Raw genomic sequence first — 21,621 nt, forward strand, 5'->3', positions numbered from 1 at the left:
ATATAGACATGTGGAGCAATGGAATAGAATTGAGAGTTCAGAAATAAACCCATATGGCTATGCTCAATTCATTTTTGACAAGGGTGCGAAGATCATTAAATGGGGAAAAAATAGTCCTTACAACAAATGGTGCTTGTACAACTGGGTCTACACATGAAAAAGAACAAAGTTGGACTCGTACCTCACACCATATACAAAAATTAACTCAATATGGATCAACAACCTAAATACAAGAGCTAAAACTATAAAACTCTTAGAAGAAAAGAGGGGTAAATCTTTGTGACCTTGGATTAGGCAACTGTTTCTTAGATATTACACCAAAAGAACAAACAACCAAAGGAAAAATAGATACATTTAACTTCGTCAAACTTAAAAACTTTGTGCATCAAAGGACGCTACCAAGAAATTGAAAAGATAGGTCCGGCCTGGTGGCGCAGTGGTTAAGTTTGCCTGATCCGCTTCTCGGCGGCCCGGGGTTCGCCGGTTTGGATCCCTGGTGCGGACATGGCACCGCTTGGCAAAAGCCATGCTATGGTAGGCATCCCACAAAAAAAGTAGAGGAAAATGGGCATGGATGTTAGCTCAGGGCTGGTCTTCCTCAAAAAAAAAAAAGAAAAGAAAAAATGAAATTGAAAAGACAACCCACAGTGTGGGAGAAAATACTTGTAAATCATATATTCAATAAGAGTAATATCCAGATTATATAAAGAACTCTTGCAACTCAAAACAAAGAGACAATTTAATTTAAAAATGGGCAGAAGATTTGAACAACATTCTCCAAAGAAATACAAATGACTAGTAAGCATAAGGAAACATGCTCACCATCATTAGCCATCATGGAAATGCAAAGCAAAACCACAGTGAGATATTACTTCACGACCACTAGGATGGCTATTAATGTATTTTTTTAAAGGAAAATTACAATATTGCTGAGGATATGGAAAAATTAGAACCTTCATACAGTATTAGTAAGAATGTAAAATTATGCAGCCTTTGTGGAAAACATTTTGGTAGTTCCTCATAAAGTTAAACACAGAGTAACCATATGACCCAGTGATTCCCTCCTAGGTATATAGCTAAGAAAATTGGAAACATATGTTCATACGGAAGCTTGTACACAGATGTCCGTCGCAGTGTTATTCGTAATAGCCGAAAAGTGGCAACAACCCAAATGCCCTTCACCTGCTGAATAGATAAACAGATGTGGTATAGCCATACAACTGAATATTATTCAGCTACAAAAGGGGATGAAATACTGATCCATATTACAATATACACAAAACTTGAAAACATTATGCTAAGTGAAAGAAAAGTGACGCTAAAGGCCACATATTATATGATCGCAGAATAGGCAAATCCATAGTAATAGGAAGTAGATTAGTGGTTGGCAGGACCAGGAGGTGGGCAGAGTAGGAAGTAGCTGCTAATAGGTATGAAATTTCTTTTTTTTTAAGACATTACATTTTAGAGCCATTTTAGATTCACAGCAAAATTGAGAGGAAGGTACAGAGATCTCCCACATACACCCTGCCCCTACACATGCAGAGCCTCCCCCATTGTCAGCACCTCCACCGGAGAGGGACATCTGTTACAGCTGATGAACATACACTGAGACCTCTCGTGATGAGATCTCTTTTTGGGGTGATGAAAATATTCTAGAATTTGATAGTGGTGATGGATGCCCACAACTCTGTTAATACGTTAAAAACTACCAAATTGTACACTTAAGAATGTAAACTTTATGATAGGTGAATTTTATCTCAATGAGATGTTAATTTAAACAGTGATGGGAAAGTTGTACAAAAGAAAAAAGGGTTTAATCTGGCCATTTACATACTGAAGTGCCATGACTACTTGCCTCATATTGAAGGAGTTTTCGGTAGCAGTTCTGGAAAAGAGAATGTTGCCATCTCCTTGAGTGAGTTTGTGAATAGACGAGAGTTGCCAGGAACATTTGGACCCAGGATTCAATACAGTCCATCTATTGAACAAGGAAAAATCGATTCAACTGTTGAAATCTAAATGAGTGGAGGTGGGAAGGATTGGGGAGGATTAGTAAAGACAAATACTCGTTCTGTTTTGTGATCGTGCTGCTGATGATTTGACTTAGCTGGAGACTTTAGCAACAACATATTTTTAATTAATAGAAAGGAAATCAGGTCTCCTTCAGGATTTGTGGAGCATCTGTTCCTACCTTTGCCTCTTTGTAACAGGACTGTGCTTTAGGTAAGAAAGTGATTATTGAAGATTTGACTTTGTGGTTGTCAACACTCACTTTGGGACTTAGAAAGCAGTGATGTCTTAGGTAGTTTGTTGCTGCTCCTGCTCCCGCAAGGTACCCGTGAGAGTTCGTGTCCCTCAGAATCTGAGGGCTCTTGTACTCTTCACTTCAAAGTGAAATAGAATGGCTGGCTGGAGATCCTTTCCCACCGTAGCAGTAAAGTTGCATGATGAATGTCTTGACTGAGGAACTTAAGGCTAAGGCCCAGGGACCCTGGGAGTCTTCCCTTCACACGCCCAACTCAACACTTGGTCCCTTGATCTTCTCTGCTATACAGGAAAACCTGTCAATTCCTATTCTCTCCAATGCAGCTGCTAATCTTGAAAGTATTTTACATTCAGTTCTTGTGCAGCAGGAGCAATCACAGCAGCATCCTTTCTGCAATAAATAGAGAATACAGTCATTGTAAACCATTACATCTCTTTGAATGCTGACGGCCAGTTGTCAGGGACAACAACAAAAAGTAAGAGGCATCTGCTGGTGGTGGAGCTCTAATGAATCCCTGAATTCCAGAAAAGGCTTTCAAGAGAGAATTTGTTTTCTTCTTCTGTGAAAATGAAAATATGGCTGAGCCTTCCCTAACCCTTCAGTTGTTGGGCTTCCAGAGCTGGTATTTCTTTCTCCCGGCTGTTCTGTTGAGCGGCTGTGTGTCCTAGGCTGAGGACTATCAGACATGCGGGTTCAACGGCAAATTTCCTACTGCTGCTCCCTCCCCTCATGCTCTGTCTGCATCCACTCTCCTGGGGTGCAGCAGTGGCTTTTGTTTGGCATTCAAAATTCTGTCAGGCAGAGGAGGATGTCAGATCATTCAATCAGCCACCAGCTCCAGAGCTTTCTCTGTTCACTAACCAGCAGTGCCTATCCAGTGACCAGACTTTAATGATCCCAGTTAGGGGCTCATTAGCTAGAGAGCATCTAGCTAAGTGCCGGGCAAAATGTGGGAAAAGAAGATACAGATGCTCTCCATGAGAACTTTAGAGTCCATTCAAAACGTGCACAACGTGCACAGAACGTGCACAAGGAGAATTTCACAGTAGTGTAATCATTAAGCAAAAAACAAAATAGAAGTCATAGGCAGGTTAGAGGCCTATTGAGTTGTGCAGATAACTGAATCGTTGACCTAACAGACTGTGAAACAACCAAGAGCAGGAGTGGCTTCCACTGGATGAGGGACGAAGTTTAGTCTCAAGAGTGGAGGGTCCTGGTAAAAATAACACCCTGGACGTATGTGCACAGTGCACATTCCCACAGCGTCGGCTTCCCACCCTGCCTGGCTCCAATTGTGATAGACTGACTTAGAGATCAGACTATGCACTTTTAAAGAAATAATCTTTTCCAGTACTACTTGTTTCTACTCTTGTATTTTGATTTGTTGACACTCTGATTACAGTACCTGTTTTCTACTTCCCCAAAAAATCCATTCTGAACTCATTGGATTCAGTCTTTTGGTGAATATGTTCCAAGTACAAGCAGGTCCCTTTCCAACTTGTTGTGAAGAATCATGATGGAATGCCCTGTGATGCCTTGGGATTGTGAGGGGCCTCGTGGTAATCATTCTGAATGACAAGTACCTTGTTCTGTAGTGCAGCTTAATTATCACCAGTTATGCACAATTTATGTATCAAAAATCAAATTAGAAGTGTTTAAGGCAATCTTGGTTCCGAAGGGATTAACCAAATGAGAATGTGTCCTTTTCAATGTTGTCATTCATTTCTCCCTTGCTAGTCTGTGCTCTTTTGTAAATTTCTCTTTGGAATAATAGGCTCAAAGTTACCTTTTTTATTTGCAGATATTAAATATGTGTTGACGATAGGTCACGCGCAGCATATGCCTTTTTTGGGCAGCTGCAGTTCTTGCGTTCTGATGAAAAGGACTCTGATATTCTCTAGTGCCACAATTATTGTTGTGGGAGCTGAAAAATCCAGCAGGATCATATTTGCATTAAAACATCCCTGACATTTGACTTTCATGGATTTTCACATTAGAGAAGATGGACAGTGGTTTTTGACAGAAAACACTAGAACACTTTCAGGTGGTATATAAATGAAAACCTTGGATATTTGCAAGTCATATTGAAGGTAGACTTTGGGTTAAGGCCAAGAGGAGGTTATCAGAATTTAAGACTCACTAGTCTTTTGGGCAGGAGCATAACATAGAGATTATTTGTATGGAATTGAATTTCATCACTGATTTAAGTCTAATGTCTGTAACTGCGTTGCTAACTCTCAGCTTATCTTTTTTTATTTTCAATTGGACTCAATAGACTTTATTGATAGGAGGAGAAATCTAGCAAATTGGCAGTTACAGCTCATAAATCGGAGTCTCTTATGGAAGAGTATAGGTACAAGCAAGTCAAAACTTTGATGAGGTGTTCTGAATTTACACTAGAGTCAACACAAGATGAAGTGAGTTATGTGGGAAAAAGCTATATTAAAATTACTTTTGAGAGAATCCCTCCAGTTGAGTTGTTACTCCTAGTTAACAAAGCAAGTTCTGTAATAAAATTTCCATGAATTTTTTAAATAGACTTTATTTTTTAGACCACTTTTAGGTTCACAGCGAAATTGAGAGGAAAGTGCAGAGTTCTCTTATACCGCCTGCCCCACCCATGCACAACCTCCCCCATCATCTGCATCTCACACCAAGAGTGGTACATTTGTTACATTTGATGAGCCTACATTGGCACATCGTTATCACCCGAGTTTACATTAGGGTTCACTCTTGGTGATGTACATTCAGTGGATTTGGACAAATGTATGATGGCATGTATCTGCCAATATAGTGTCATACAGAATAGTTTCACTGCCCTAAAAATCCTCTGTGCTCCGCCTAGTCATCCCTCCCTCCACCGTAACCCTTGTCAACCACTGGTCTATTTACTGTCTATAGTTTTGCCTTTACCAGAATATCGTGTAATTGGAATCATGCAGTGTGTAGCCTTTTTGGATTGACTTTCACTTAACAATATGCCTTTAAGTGTCCTCCAAGTCTTTTCATGGTTTAATAGCTCATTTCTTTTTAGCACTGAATAATATTCCATTGTCTGGATGTACCACAGTTTATTTATCTTTTTACCTACTGAAGGACATCTTGGTTGCTTCCAAGTTTTGGCAATTATGAACAAAGTTATTGTAAATATGTGTGTGCAGGTGTTGGTGAGAACATAAATTTTCAACTCCGCATCAAAGCCAAGGAGTGAGATTGCTGGATCTTACGATAAGAGCATGAGCAACCGCCAAGCTGTCTTCCAAAGTGGCTGCACCATTTTGCATTCTCCCCACCAATGAATGAAAGCTCCTGTTGCTCCCCATCTTTGTTAGTGTTTGGCATTGTCGCTGTTCTGGATTTTGGCCATTCTAATAGGTGTGTAATGTTATCTCATTGTTTTAAGCTTATCTTTTTAAAATTCCGGAACAAATGACTTTTAAAACGTTAATTTAAAACATACATAATATATATTATTTATTATATATATAAAATATTATATTATTTGATGCATTTTCAAACTGAACAGGCTCCTGCAGCCAGCATCCAGATCAGAAACAGAATATAGCCAGCATCCCAGGAGCCCCCGTCATGCTCTTTCATTACTAATCCCCCCAAGAGTAACCTAATTTCTAACATCGTAGAATAGTTTTGCATGCTTTTCTCCTTCTTCCATTTACGTTATTAGTGTATTCATGTAGTATGTATTCTCTTACACCTGGTTCTTTTGTTCAATATAATGTTGTATTTTAGGTTGTATTGGTGCCCAATTTTTAATCTATGATGGATCTTCTCATCATGAGGTCTTATATAATCTCAATGAAAATTGCAAAGTCGTTTACAGAAATTAATACCTTTTGAATATATCATAACTTGTAACATATACCTTTTTGTTTCTTGGAGAAATAAGTGTTTAGGTCATCTCTTCTAGGTATTTTCTCTCTGTTCTCCTCCCTACATTAAACTCATCCTCCAAATTCACTCTTGTCATAGTCCATCTGTTATCAATGACTTTGATCAAGGGTCCTATCATAGGACACAGAGGTTACTTGATAGGTCTCTGGTAGTGTTCATTTGCACTTGGGCGTCTGTGGTTGTGTTTGTAGATTCAGTGTGTCTGTTCACACCTACCTGCCGGCTGGCTGATTGGGTGAATGGTGCCTACCTACTCTGGTCATGAAGTAGAGGTTTGTTTTCACTGCTGCTGCTACTCTTGTTACTATTGTTTCTGGTTAAAGTTAATTTGTTAGTGCTAATTGAGACTGAGTGCTGTAAATGGGTAGTGCAGATAATATATTATGGTAGTCCAGAATATGGGAGGGATTGGTGAGGACAGGAAGCATTTGTGGAAGATTTCATGGAGTGTGTGGAATTTGCAAGATAGATACAGTAGAGATGGAAGGAAATGTAAGAGGGAAGGTCATGGTGAGCCATAATAAGCCTGGACTGCTCATTTGACAGAGGATGCCTGGCCTGGCAGCTGTGGAGGGACGTAATGAGTGTCAGGAGTTAAGGCTGAAGGATGGGATGGTGGCAGATTGGGAGAGTGTGGAATACCAGATTGTACTCTAATGGCTCCTACTGTCTGTAACAGTTTATGTCATAACTATTTTTAGCCTGGTAAAACTCTAAGTCATCTTATCATTGTAAGAGGGAAAAAAGGATGTATATGTACTCATAAAAATTTGGATACATTTCAGGAAATTCATGGACCTGGTCAACCTATCCATGGACCATCCTAGGGATCAGCTCAAGCATTTATCCAAAACCCAGATGTTACAATGTATCAGTTAGAGAACTTTTGTCCATAGGTAACAGAATATCCGACTAAAATAATTCAAACTGTAGGCTCCTGTGTTGTTTCACAAGCAAGAGGTCTAGCTGTAGGCAGTCCCTGGATGATTCAGTGGCTCAAAGACCATCTTTCCCTGTTGCCATCATTAGCATGTTGGCAAAGCCGCTATAGCAGCTTCACACGTCACAGCTCATACCCTCACAGGAAGGAAGGGAAAAGTGCAGAACTTGCCACATGTATCTCCATCTTTCCCTGAAACTAGACAGGAGACAGCTTATTTTCTGTAACAATATTGCAGGGCCACCCTTGGTTGTCAGGGGGATTAAGAAAGCCAATATTTCGTAGGAATCATGTCTGCGGAGTTGGAGGAGTGCGGTGGCTTTTGGGGAGGCAGCCTAGTGTCTGCCACAAAAAGCAAGATGCCTCGATTAATGAAATACTTTAGGAACACGATCTACATCCCCTGAACTTGAGCAGTGAGTTTGTGCCATGCTTTAAATTGAAACAAATCTGAAAAGAGGGAGTTCTGACAGATTCTCATAAAAGAAAGAATTAATTTACACCGCTACTAACCTTATCGTTAGTAGGAAACTTCCAAAGTAGTGAGAAGTGGATCCCTGGGAGAATCTTAACAGTCTCCCTTTTGACTTTTCATCATTAGTTCTAGAAGGATTATTAGGTGCATCTTGCTTATTTATTCAATCCTTATGCTAAAGAGCCATTTGTCTAAAGGATGGCGGTAGATGTTTATTATTCATGCCTGTATTAAGACTCTAAGCTGAGGCAAATGTGGCTACGTACTTATCCATAAAGGGGCACTTTTCAAAGCACTGCTACATTATGCATTTTATTTTAAAGGCGTAGTTGTATATAACTGTGAAACAGAGTAAATCTTATCCCGGTTTTCTCTGGAGTCTATTGCCTGGTTTAGATGAGAGCCTCTTGGTAAATTTTGAGTGAATTTTGGGAGCCTTGGGGACCATTTGTTACGATGGGCTGGCTGATCTCGTAGTTACTGTTTCAGGGAAGACTCTGGCCAGTCAGGAGCCAAAGGCAGCAATTCCGGGGTCTAAGTCGAGTTACCAGGTCAGACTCAGGAGCACAGAAATCGATGATATAATAATGTCAGAGAACTGGAGAGAAATTGTCCTCGATGAACTCAGGAGGTCAGGGTACTGAGGAGGATTAAGTTCCAGGCTGAAATTGTCCACCTTCTCTTTGAGGCAGAACTCTCACCTTAACCCTGCTTGAGCAACCATTTATCATTAAAATCACTAGAAATTAGGTTAAGTGATAATTTACAGAACCTCAGATTTAATGTCTTTACCCCTCCCCCCCCCGGTTTTTCCCTTATCCAGATGTTTTTAATGTCTTTTTAAAAAATTCAGTCAATGTATGATTATTGCATTTTCAGAGGATGCCTTATAAAGTAGTGTGTTAGTTGGAAATGGGAGAAAAGGTCTTGTGGAGTGTAGTAGCTGAAAAAATAGCTCCCCAAAAGATATTGATGTCCTAATTCCTGGAACCTGTGAATGCTACCCTGTAGGGCAAAAAAGCAGTCGTCACAGATGTGGTTATGTGAGGCATCTTGAGATGGGAAGATTTTCCGGATCCTACAGTGCATCCTAAATGCAATCACATGGATCTTTATAGAAGGAGGCAGAGGGAGATTTGACACAGGCAGAGGGGAGAAGGCAATGTGACCAGGGAGGCCCAGGTTGGAGTGATGCAGCCACAAGCCAGGCAACGCCCACAGCCACCAGAAACTGGAAAAGACAGAGAAGAGATTCTCCCCTAGAGCTTCCGGGCCAGGGCAGCCCTGCTGGCACTTTGATTTTGGCCCAGTGAAACTGGTTTTGGACTTCTGGTCTCCAGAACTGTGAGAGAATAAGTTCCTGTTGTTTTAATCCACCACATTTGCAGTAATGTGTTGCGACAGCCACAGGAAACTAAGAGAGAGAAATAAATGGCTTTGCCCATTCTACAATGGCTGTCTCTCACAGGCAGGCGTGAATGTGGACTTGTGGAGAGGTCAGAACTCGAAAGAGCTGTGCCGGGCCCTTCGGGGACCATGAACGAGACGACCGTGCTGTGTGCTCGGGTTTCTGCTTCTCCTGCCCACTCGCATCGGGAACCCATGCCCGGCTCCTCTCTCACCTCTCAGGAGGACTCCTCTCATTTTCAAATTTTGGTTCTTTGTCACCTCTCCCACCAGAAAAGGAAGTGAAATTCATTCACATTAAAGTGTATATTGGTGTTTTTCAAAATTTGAGAGGGAAAGACAATACCTATCTCTCGCATTGACAATTCTTTTTATTACTTTACTTACATGCATTAAAAAGATATAAACTCCGCTCATAGTTCATAGAAAATTAAGAGAAAGAGGCAAATTAAATACAGAACAATCAACAAAACCAACAAAATTCAAATTAAAAATGTGCATTTTGTATGACTGATGATGATGGTTTCTGAAACTAAATTTCCCCCTTGAAATGTGTGTGCGTGGTGTGTGCTATTGTGACGCAGGTATTTGGGGTGTAACCTGCCTACTCTGGTGAGCCCTGGGTGGGGAATTGTTTGACCCACCGTATCTCTCATGGGAGCGCTGCACCCTTGTTCCTGTAGCAGACTGTGCAGGCGTTTGGGAAAATTAAACAAGCTGATGTTGGCGTTGGTGCATCATGAAGACGCATCCTAGCTCAGGCACTATTCGAGTGTGAGTATATGCTTATGATCGGAATATGACTTTATTAATATTTATTGCCCAAATAATATGGATAAATAGAAAAATAAACAGGAGAAAAATATATTAACAACCAAAGTTAAAATAATAATAATAGCAATAATAATAATAACAATCGTTTTCTCATACTATCAGTTCTGCAGCCAGTCCCTACATATTGCTCTTCACCGTGTCTGATTTTAGTTCTCTTGATAGTTATTCCTGTAATTCTTCGTGTTGTGCTTAGTTATCAATGTTCACAGACTACCTCCTATGAGAGTGAAAAATTTAACTCATTTACATCTCTTCCCGCTTCCTATTCTCCACTCTGAGTTATAAAGCCGATGAAGTTATTTTTAATTCCTCTACAGATTTCTTTCATAATTTTATGTGAAAATTTCTTTATATATCCATTTCTTGTTCCACTGGTCTTAAATGGTATCTCTTGACTTCTCGCTGGAGAAGATGGGGAAGTGAGCATGTCTAAATGGCCTTCTCTTTAATCCCACCACCATACCTCCAATTCTTTCCCTCAGCTTTGAGGAATATTTGCAAAGTCTTTTCTCACTTTGATAAAATCTCCCATCAAATAATAAGAAGTTGATTTAAAATAGAAAATTTATTTAAAGCATTAACAATTTTAGACTTTTCACATATATCTATTGTAGAACCTGGCAATGTGGAGAAAGCCATAGAGTGAGAAAAATTGTAGTACTGTGTCACTAAACAATTCATCTTAAGGCATTCGATCAAGTGGACTCTCATTTCTTAAAATCCATCAATACCTGTAATTTGTTTATTGTTATTTGGACCTTGAGTTTCTTAAACAAACCAGTTTTCTTAGCAGTTCTAATGGATTATTTCTATTTGAAATGAAGAAGTAAAACTGTCTTTATTGTGGACAAAATGAATGCCTATTTAGCATATGCTAATACAACCTGTAAGTAAGTGTAGAAAGGTTACAGAATTCAAGGTCCATATGCAAATATGAATTGTGTTTCTATGTATGAGCAACAAAAGTTGGCAATGAAAGTTTTAAAATACCAGTCTACTTGGGCTGGCATAACAAAGTACCACAGACAGCGTGGCTTAAACAACAGGAATTTATTTTCTCACAGTTCTCGAATCTTTAAGCCCAAGACCAAGTGCCAGCAGCATTGGTTTCTAGTGAGACCTCTCTTCCTGGCTTGCAGACAGCGCCTTCCCGCCGTCTCTCACATTGCCTTTTCTCTGTGTGCATGCATGGAGAGAGAGAGAAAAAGGAGAGAGAGAACAAGAGTGAGAAGCTCCAGTGTCTACTCCTCTCTTCTTACAAGGGGACCGTTCTATCTGATTAGGGCCCCACCTTTATGACCTCATTTAACTTTACCTCCTTTAAGGTCCTGTTTGTAAATATAGTCACACTGGGGGCTGGGACTTTGACACTTAAATTTGGGGGTATACATTTCAGTCCATAACACTCATGGACATCTTTGAGGGGCATTATTTTGCCTGCACAACCTGGCCCCCAAAGATTTACATCCATCACATGTACAAAATACTTTCACTCCATCCTAAGGTCCCCAGAAGTCTCAACCTATTACAGCATCAACTCAAAGTCCAAAATCTCATCAGCTCAGATGTCCTAAATATCATCATATAAATGAGTTATGGGTAAGTGTCTGGATATGCTCCATCCTGGGGCACAATTCGTCTCTATTATGGGCCTGTGAAACTAAAGAAATAAGTGTCAGCTCCTAAATACAATGGTGAGACAGGTGTAGGATGACAGTTATAGGCATCTCTGTTCAATAAGAGAGCGAACTGAAGGAAAAAAGGAGTCACCAGTTCCAAGCAATTTCTAAATGCAGTTGGGCAAACCCCATTAGTTTTAAAGGCTTGGGAATAATGCTTTGGGGCTCTCATTTCTGTCCTCACCCTTATTCTTCATGAAAGGTAGCAAGAGTTCATAGCTGAGTAGCTTTATTAGCATTTTTCCTGTCTGAGAATTTTCTTCTTTTATTTTATACTCTCTGTCCATTTTAGTCCAAGCTGGCAATGTTTCTGCAGTTGTAAAATTCTTAAGAACCTGTGGGTCGCCTATGTATGTCATGGGGATTTGTTCCATTAGACAAGAGGCTCCTCCATCGGGTTTTCCTAGATGCTGCTATCTTTCTGTTTGGTTTCTGCTGAGATGGCTGAGGGGATCTGTGAGTCACACACTTAAGCTCTTCAAAGAGCCTTTTGTGCAACTGAATACTGACCTTTTGATCTTTCAGAAGTATTGGCAAATGGTTGTTGAGCCACATCTCCTGCTTTTTCTTTCCTGACAGTGACTTTCTCTTTTAGCATCTTTTGCAATCTTGATAAGCAGAGGCATTTCTCCAAAGAATATAGACAAATAGCCAATACCAAATGAAAAGATGCTCAACATCATTAGCTTTGAAATATTATTCATCATAAAAAGGAATGAAGTGCCGTTGCATATTATATATACTGTAACATGGATGAACCTTGAAAACATTATCCTAAGTGAAATAAGCCAGTCAGAAAAGACCACATATTGTGCAATTCCAGCTGTATGAAATATCCAGAAGGGCCAAATGTATAGAGACAGGAAGTAGATTTTTGGTTGCCCAGGACTGAGAAGAGAGGGATGGGAATGGGGAGTGATGGTTAATGGTTATGACTTTCTTTGGGGAATAATGAAAATCTTCTAAACTTGGATCATAGTGATGGTTGCACAACTCTGTGAATATACTAAAACCATTGAGTTGTATATTTTAAACGGGTGAATTTTATTGTATGTGAATTTTATCTCAATAAAGATGTCAGGAGGGAAAAATTAAGTAGATACATCAATCAGCAGATGTGCGTATTATTACGTGAAGTTACAGGTGCCCAGTGGTTATAACTCACTAAAGAAACAGGTTGATAAATATATTTTAAGGTTTCAATTTATTTCCTAGGTCTAAAGAATGGGGTAGGAGCATGAAGAAGAAGCATGATGAATACCTTTGATGTATTTTATTTAGAAGCTTTAAAAAAGCACAAAAACTAGAACTTCTTAATTTCTGGGGTGTGTTGAATAATGCTGATGACTTAGTTTCCAGCATTTGAGTAAAATATATAATGTGACTAATTTTGATAATTTTGATAATTGTGCGACTAGTTTTCTTAGATGGTTCAGAAAACAGTGAACTTATAAGAAAAAGCCTTTAAGATAAATGAATATCTGTGGGAAGTTTGGGGTATAATAAAAAATAATATATTTCAGTAGCACGAAGATTTCATTACAAAGAATAAGCAAGAAGTTAAAGCAAAGGTGTAGATTTAAAAAATGCTTTCTTTACTCAACAGAAATTGATTGAACATGTCTATGTGCCAGGCTCCTTCCAGAGATGAAGTCACATTCCTAACTTAAAAAGAAAAGGGGAAAAATCAAGCTAGTATAGAAAACAGACTTAAAAGCAAATAATTGGTTCAATGCTGGCTCTTGGTAGCCGAAAGGAAAGCATGATGAACTTTGTCTGGGAAAGTCGAAAAGAAATACGTCCTAAAAGAGGTCTTGACAGGATTCTCTTGTAGCTCCTGCCCCAGCACTCAGATAATGTGGTTAATGTAATTCTTACCCTACTGTGGTTACTGAGCTTCTCACATTCAGTGTTGGATTATTCCAGAGAGGCTTCTCCAGAGAAATTTCTTTTGCTGCATTTTGGAGTACATCTCCCTCTTTGTAAAGGGAAAGAGTGCTCCCTTGGCTCAGCAGCTGCTGTTTCCTTCTGTCCCCAGGATTTTTGCCTACGTATGAGATGTTTCCTTCTCAGTCTCACTGGTGAACGATCTGCCACAGCTGGACAGTTTAACTCAGGATTAGGTGAAAAATCCCCAAGGTTCATATGATCATTTGTAGACATGTTACCTGGTTTAAATTTCATTATTCCTAAGCTGTTGATTGTGAAGCGTGACTGCATTTCTTCTTTTGTTATGGTAAGAATCTACCAAGGATGTGTGAGTAGCATCTGCAACAGGGATCATTGATTGCACGTCTTTTATTAAAAAATAAAAGAAATCTAATTGGAAGTATTGGTTCCAGCATCTAGTAGTGCCTGACACTGCACACACTCAGTTAAGATGTGGGCACAGTGAAGCGGAATGTTTCCTGGGTTTCCTTTGACTAAGCGGCTGTCCGTGTTAGGTTCATCATTAATGGTCACTCTGCAGTGAGTTACTTTGAAGCAAAAGCTATGCCATTGGAATTTGTGAAGTAATGATGCAGACCTTGAAAAATGGACAGTCTCTTTGATTTCCACATGTTCTTCTGAGTGTTTGCAGGGTAGCAAACAAATATTTTCAACTTCTGTAGAAATAACATACGAATGTGTTCAGTGACTTATTCTAAATGTGAAGAGTGCTTTTAATCTGAGCCTCAGATTGGGGTCTGTCTCCTCTAGGAAGCTGTATCTGACTTGCCCACCCCAGTTTGAGTTTTGAAAACACTGAGCTCCTGACGTCTGCCATGGTACCCGTCGAGAGGTGAACACCTGCTGTGTGCCAGTCATTGTAGTGTTTGTTCCTCGTTGATCTGACTCAGACACTAAGTTTTTTCTGATTAAGGAAATTTGTTCATAAAAATGGTTTTACCCTTTTCTTTATTTACAGATAACTCTTTTTTTTTTTCCTGGAGAATGTAACATTTTATCAGTATCATCATTAATGATACCTGCCTGAGATTTTCTGTATTTTGTGATTTTATTAGCATCCCACTTCTGGAATAGGTTATGAACAAGCCAGATTCTGTGAATAATGTCAATATTCAGGTTCTCTTGCAAACATGGTTAGTTTTAGTTTTACCGACTCCCCATACATCTTTGGAGAAGCCATTTAGCCTCTCAGTTGCTCAGGTTTACCTTCCATAAAATGGCTTTCCTTCCTCCTCCGTCTTGTAGGATCAAGAGGTAATAAATGTCAGTGTACTCTGAAGACTGTAAAGTGTTTAGAGTTGTCACTTATTCCAGTTGCTAACAAAAGCAGAACCTTACGAGAGACTTCTGACAAATCTGGGTAGATTTTCTTTGTTACCAAATTGGGTTTGTCAATAGCTAACCTCTATTTGTAGTGGTTGAAATCACCTCAAAGGTTATGCTGCAGATTAATCCGTTTTAGGGTACTAGAATTTATTTCTAATTTTAAAAGTCTGCAGAGAAGAGGTTTCAATATGTTCTTCTGTGGCTGTGCTGTTTAACAACGTAACTATTTAACAAGCATCTTAGGAAAGGAAAGGAGACTTCACAATTTACATTACATTCTGACCTATGTAAAGATTCACTCCATCACGACAGATTGCAAGATGCCTTTGCAGGCCCGTGAGCCAACCAAGCTGCCAAGTTAAGTACACGTGCTACATGGTTCTCCAACTAAAGGGCTGAAGGAAACCTTACTTTTCAGTGGTCCCCGAATTGCCTTTAGGATGAAATCCAAATTATAAAAGCCGCCAGCCACTTGTATCTCCACCTTTATGTTGGCTTCCAGTTTAAGATGGCAGATTGAGCACAGAGATCTTTCCCTTTTGACTTCAAGCATATAGAAATGGGAGGCGAATAAATGATAAAAACATAGCTGCACTCCAAAACAAGAAAAGGAGTTCTCCATAGAAGTGGAATAGAAAGGTGTCCTTGAAAGAAGGACCAGGTAGAAACCTACAGTGGCAAGTAATGCCACATCACTGCCACCCTCAAGGCAGAGAGACTGAGGCCAGGCCCGACAGGCAGGGCTGGGATACTGGTGTCCATGAGAGGCCAGGGGCTGGACAAGGGCCCTTGCCTGAAAACTGGCTTCACAGCCAGAGGGTCTCAAGTCACATTACCCACATAGGGCAGAGGGCTCCAGCCCAAATGGCCACACATGGCCTGGTGAGAACCATTACCCAGACAGAGCCTCAGTCTGCCCAGGACACTGTTGTGGCCACAGCACCAGTAGTCTCTGGTGACTCAGGACGCTTGCTGGGGAGAAGCTGACAACCAAGAATCATAAGAACCTGCAGAAACCCCTCCACTAGGAAGCAGCACACCAGCTTCACACACAGGTGGACTTACATCCAAGGAAATATAATCAGTAGGGAAAACAGAAAGTGACATTTTAGGCTTTTTAAAGAAAATACTAATGTGACAAAGGAGCTTGCGACTATAATAGTATATGACCGTGAAAAAGACCTAATTAGGAATGTTAGAAATTAAAATATAATTATGTAAAGTCTTAAGATGCAGTAGTGGGATGAAAGAGCAGCCTGGACATGCTAAAGATAAAGCGGGTGAAGTAGAAGATGGGACTGAAGAGATCATGAACATGCTCCCAAAGACATAGAAGTGTGGAAAAGCTAGGGATGTGGAGGTTGGACCTAGAAACCCCTGCACAGGTCCAGTTGGCGTTCGGGCCGGAGGGAATAGACTGACGGAGAAGCAATATTGAATGAGATCGTTACTGGTAATGTTCCTGATGTGGAGAAAGGCAGTTCTTACACTGAAAATGTCGGTGAGTGGTAAGCAGGATTTTTAAAGAAAATCCAAAGTGCACATTTTCTAATGAAATTTCAGAATATCAAAAATAATGAGAGGATCTACCTTTATCTCTAGACATTTCTAACTCACGTTCTCTACTGCGCCAACGCCAACACACTCACAATTTCCTGGATATACTGCATTCGCGGACACCTTCATGCCCTTGAAATCCTTCCTGGCTTGGGTGTTCTTCTGTCTCTTTTATCTTGGCTAGTGGGTTCTTTCCTCAAGGAACTCTTTCTGGAATTCCTCCTGCTTTTTTGTTCCCCAGTCTCCTTAAATGTTAACATGGCAGGTCCTCTGCTCTCAGCACTGTTGCAATGTGGTTATTCTTTCGACTTTGGCTCCCACTCTCTGTGAGCTTCTTAAAGTCAGTTGTGAGGTCTTTCAGTTGTGGTTCTTCAGGGCTCAGCACGGTTCCTGGAACTTGGCAGTCCTCATGCTTGTCACCACCTCAAAGGACTTTTGGAATGAATCAAACTATAAACCAGTGACGTAGATGGTAGTTGGAATATGTGAACAAGTCCTCAAGGTCCAGAGAGGCCAGCAGTGCGTGTCTGAAGGAGGCGGACCTGAGTGTGGACAGAGCACTTCTTAGAGTGTGTATCGTAATGCCTCCCCCACTAACTCTCCCTATTTAAAAGTCTCCTATGCTTGTTAAATATCTTCTAAAAAGCAAATGAAGTAACAGGTTTTTAAAAAAATAAAACACATTTTGGGATGAATAGAACAGTCATTTGTGAAAAGAAAAAATTCAGAAAGTGAATAAATTGCCTTTCCATCTTTACCCAAAGTTTGTCTAAACAGCAGTCTTACAGACTTTCTTATTAGACACGTGGATACCTCAAAATGTGGAGCTAGAATCATCCTGGAATACTGAAGTTTAGTTAGAGAAAATTTAAGTTTTCATATGATTATTTTCTAATTATATACTTGAGTGTCTCAGAAGTTTTTATACTTCTTTTTTGTTTGTTTTAGTTTTGTTGTATTTATGTATTTCTATTGAAACATATTTAACATACAGCATTGTGTAGGTCTTAGGTGTACATGTTGATTTGATACTGTATTTGCGCTGTGGTTGCCTCCGTAGCGTTAGCTAGCAACTCCGTCAAGTCTCCTCTAATTACCATTTCTTTTTTGTGGTGGAAATAATCAAGATCTAGTCTCTCAGTAAGTTTGATGTTTATAATACAGGATTGTTGTTTATCATCACTGTGTCATGCATTAGATCCCCAGGACTTATTTATATACTAGTTGCAAGTATACTTCTTAATACTATCTCACAATATAACTTTGTTAGATCTGTCTAGCGATCTTTGAAATTTTCATTTATTGTCTGTTTTCCGTGGTGAAATGCTTCGTGTTTGGAGCCGTGTGTCTTTTTCTGGGGCTGCTTCCATTGCAGATAGAAAGGTCCTTGAGGGAAGACCTTGGTTTGGTTTAACGTGTTTTGTTGAGCACCTGGGAGAGCTCCACATACACTCAGTGTCCCTCCACGTACACTCAGGTCCACCAAGAAGGCCACCTCGAACTGAATCATTCTGTCATTCTCAAAAGACTTTCACACACGTCAATCCTATTTGATATTCAAGAAATCAGTCAGTGCACAAAGTAACACGAGACTTTTCTGACTACTTCAGTAATCTATGGCATCCAGAGAAGCCACGAGAAAGAAACCATAGGAGATGTAATGAAATCTATGCACTAGAATCCTAGGAGGAGCTTTGGGGATTTCATTCAGAGGTTATTCATTCTTACTTAATTATGTAATCTAACAAAAATTCTTGTTATTTTCCCAACCTGCCACAGATTTTGAAACAAAATTAAAAGAGGCAAAGATGATGTATGTGAGAAAGGGTTAAGAGAAGAGTGTCTTCTGGGTCTGACAGAAGTGACCGTGGCTGGACGGCCTGCCCTCGTGTGGTTAGTCTGTTAGCTGAGGCTCACAGGTCAGACGCCTGGCCAGCCCTTTGTCGTCTCAAAGTAGACGAGTGGGCTTTTGTCTCTCTAATGCAGAGAGCCTCTTCTGACGCAGACCTAAAACTCCAGAAGCGTTGACCTCAGGAAATAGGATGAAAGCTGCCAGATTTCTAAAATTCTCACCGCTGGTGCCATTAACTAAACCTGTCCCCTTGGGAGGGATATGAGTATGTTGCCTTCAAGGCTTGTGTCAGGCGCTTCCTCCCAAGCGGAGTGACCAAGATGAGGCAGGCAGAATCTGGTAGTTTGCTCACAGACATCTGGGGCCTGATCCTCTCTATACAAGAACAAATCTCCAACCCAGAGACAGCCAGGGACACGTGAGGTGTTTGGGGAGTAAATACCTGAGGCATAGGTGAGTTGTCTTTAACTCCCAGCACCCAACATGCTGCCAATAGTTGGAATTTAATGAATGCTTGATGAATGATTACATAATGCAGTTGAGGTCCATCCTGGACATTTGTTCCTGCCTCTCTTGACCATTTCCACCTTACTACACATAAATCCGTCTTGAGACAGTTATATACCTCCATACCTAAGGAATATGATCACTTATGTGTTGCAAGCAGAGAGGGTGAAGTGATGCCATTTTACTGAATCAGAAGCCCCTTACCATAGTTTTTGATAGTTTACTTAAAAACAGAAAGCATGACTGGCTTTGTTCAGCATTTATTTATAGACATTACGTGTTTTCCTATATATACTATTTCTGCATGGCAATTAGAATGTTTTATGGTCCTCTCTTTTTGCCAAAGAAATTAAAAGTTTAACTATTTGCCTTGTTCTTTTCTAGCGGAAGATAACAGTCTGTCTCAAAAGAAGAAGGTCACCGTGGAAGATCTCTTCAGCGAGGATTTCAGAATTCACGATCCTGAAGCCAAGTGGATAAGCGGTGAGTCTCGAGTCCATGTGCACGTGAGAAACCACGTCCTGCTCCCGGCCACCTTTCCATAGTTTGTGTTCCGTGCTTTGCCTCTCCCATTCTTTCTTTGGCTGCAGAAATGGATCCACAGAGCTCTTGCTGTCCTAGTCACCTTATTATCCTTCTAAGGAAATGGGTATCTGGTAAAATTGGGCTGCTCCTTCATGAGAAACCTCCATGAATCATTATTTCTCAGATGTGGATATGAGATGTTGCTAGGCAACAGGAACAGGGAGAGACAGAGCTGAGCTCTCCTCCTTTCTCCATGTTCTTTATTCCTCCTTATATTCTCCTTGCCTTCCCTCCTCACTAGAGAGAGGGGACAAAAGGAACTAAAAGGATTCTTCTAGAATGCTGCCAAATAAACAAAACAGTGGAGCCCAGTGCACAGATGCAGATAAATTCATTTTCTATCCTTAACTTTAACTTGGATGAAATCTACTTTTCTTGTTTGGGGAGATTGTTTTAAACAACAAAACAAAATAGAATCAGAGGCAAAAGGTAGTATGTTCATAATACATGTTTTGGTCCAGGACATAATCTATTTCCTTTGGTTGGGTCTGAAATAATTTTAGAGTTCAGTCATGGGAGATGAGACGGAAATGTCTGCCCACCCGTGGTCTGCAGGCTTTGTCGCATTCCCCTCAAGCAGTATAGTCATAGCGCCTCTCCTGTTGTCCCCCTGGATGTTGTTTGCATTGAGTCTTAGCCTCAGTAAGATGCACTTGAAAATTAATACGCAAGTCAGAGGACCTTTATATTGGAATGCTAGAGGTGTAGTTATAACTCTGGCTTTTATAATAAACGAGGCTCAGAGAGATTAAGTGAATTTTCAGGGGTCACAGAGCTAGTTAATGGCACAAATGTGGCTGGAAGCCTGTCTCCTGACTTCCCATTTAGTGCTCTTTCCACCACTGATTTGTTGAGTGGCACAGTGTCATCATGTTTTCTTGCTGTCAAACGGCTTCTGAAATGCATCTCATGCTTCACAAACTCTCCAGAATCAACTAGCAATCACTCTTCCTTTAATCTCCTACCGGCACAGTAGCTCCTCCTGTGTCCTCTGCTGTGGCTTCAGTATTAATTTCTGATCCTTAGATTAGCTTATTTAAAAATGAAAGAAGTGGATGGCTCTCAAGGCAAATGTATTTTATAAAAGGTAATTTGGGAGAAATGAGAGCAGTGTATTTTGAATACTGGTGGAGGGCGTGCAGAAATCCAGAACATAGAGAGAGCCAAGGCCTTTTTGTTTGACTGAGGAAGTAATTTTACCTTTTGTTTTAAGGAAGAAGCAATTCTGTGTTTGTGTTTACCCATCGCATAGACAGGAAGTGAGCACCAACAGCATGTTCTGGGCCTGATCTTGGGAATAAATGATGATCGCTTTCTTCTTAAGGAGCACGAAGTCATGTTATGGAGACAAAACAATGAGTGACCAATGGTAATCCTGACACAAAATGCACAGGGGAGGAATCTGATGTTCTCACTCTTCTGGAGAAGACGTTTCAAAGACTGTGCATAAACTCACTCGTAAAGGATGGCTAGGAGTTTGCTAGAGAAGACAGAGAATAGACCCCTGGAAAAATGCAAGTCTGAAATGTTAGTCTGTACTAAACCCTGGTTGGGAGAGCCAAGCGTGGGCTGAGAGATGATGTCCAGGGATAGAAAAGAGAAGGGAGGGGCCGGCTCCGTGGCTGAGTGGTTAAGTTCGTGCGCTCTGCTACGGCGGCCCAGGGTTCGGATCCTGGGCGTGGACATGGCACCACTCGTCATGCCACGTTGAGGCGGCGTCCCACATCCCACAACTAGAAGGACCTGAAACTAAGATATACACTTATGTACCGGGGCGGGGGTTTGGGAAATAAAGCAGGAAAAAAAAAACAAAACAAAACGATTGGCAACAGTTGTTAGCCCAGGTGCCAATCCTTAAAAAAAAAAAAAAAGGAAGTTTGGCAACAGTTGTTAGCCTAGGTGCCAATCTTTAAAAAAAAAAAGAAAAGGGAAAGGGAAGGGAAGGGGGGGTGGGGGGGGGGGAGGAAGGAAGGAAAACTGGTGGAGAGGCAAAATCTAGGAGTGAAACCAGAGGCCAGAAACAAAACTAGGAACACCAAACCAGAGCTGTAGAGTCCAGAGCAGGTTGGAGGAGGCCCTGCAAACACTCCACAGACGGCTAAAATAATATAGCTGTCTATTTTCATTAGGGTGCCCATAGTTTCAGACTTGGCCTAAATCAGCGTTGCATAGGCAAAAAAAAAAAAAAAGAAAAAAATGTAAGCAGAGATCTGGACCCACAAGGCACCAGAGTTTCAGTCGGAACCTTTGCCGGAATTTGTATTGTAAGGAACTTGTATCTCATGAACTAATTCATACTGCAGATGTGCTGGCTCACCGGCCAGAGGA

At 40.6% G+C, this 21,621-nt stretch overlaps 1 protein-coding gene across 1 annotated transcript in view; it reads left to right on the forward strand.

The window, feature by feature from the left end:
* DPP6 (dipeptidyl peptidase like 6) overlaps positions 1-21,621 on the forward strand; it is a 753,509-nt gene that overhangs the window by 368,582 nt on the left and 363,306 nt on the right. Inside the window, exon 3 of the mRNA XM_046670129.1 lies at positions 19,093-19,191. Coding sequence (XP_046526085.1) covers positions 19,093-19,191 — 99 coding nt within the window. The remainder of the gene's footprint in view (positions 1-19,092; positions 19,192-21,621) is intronic.

This window comes from Equus quagga, chromosome 8 (genome assembly GCF_021613505.1).
Source record: "Equus quagga isolate Etosha38 chromosome 8, UCLA_HA_Equagga_1.0, whole genome shotgun sequence".
Lineage (NCBI taxonomy): Eukaryota > Metazoa > Chordata > Mammalia > Perissodactyla > Equidae > Equus > Equus quagga.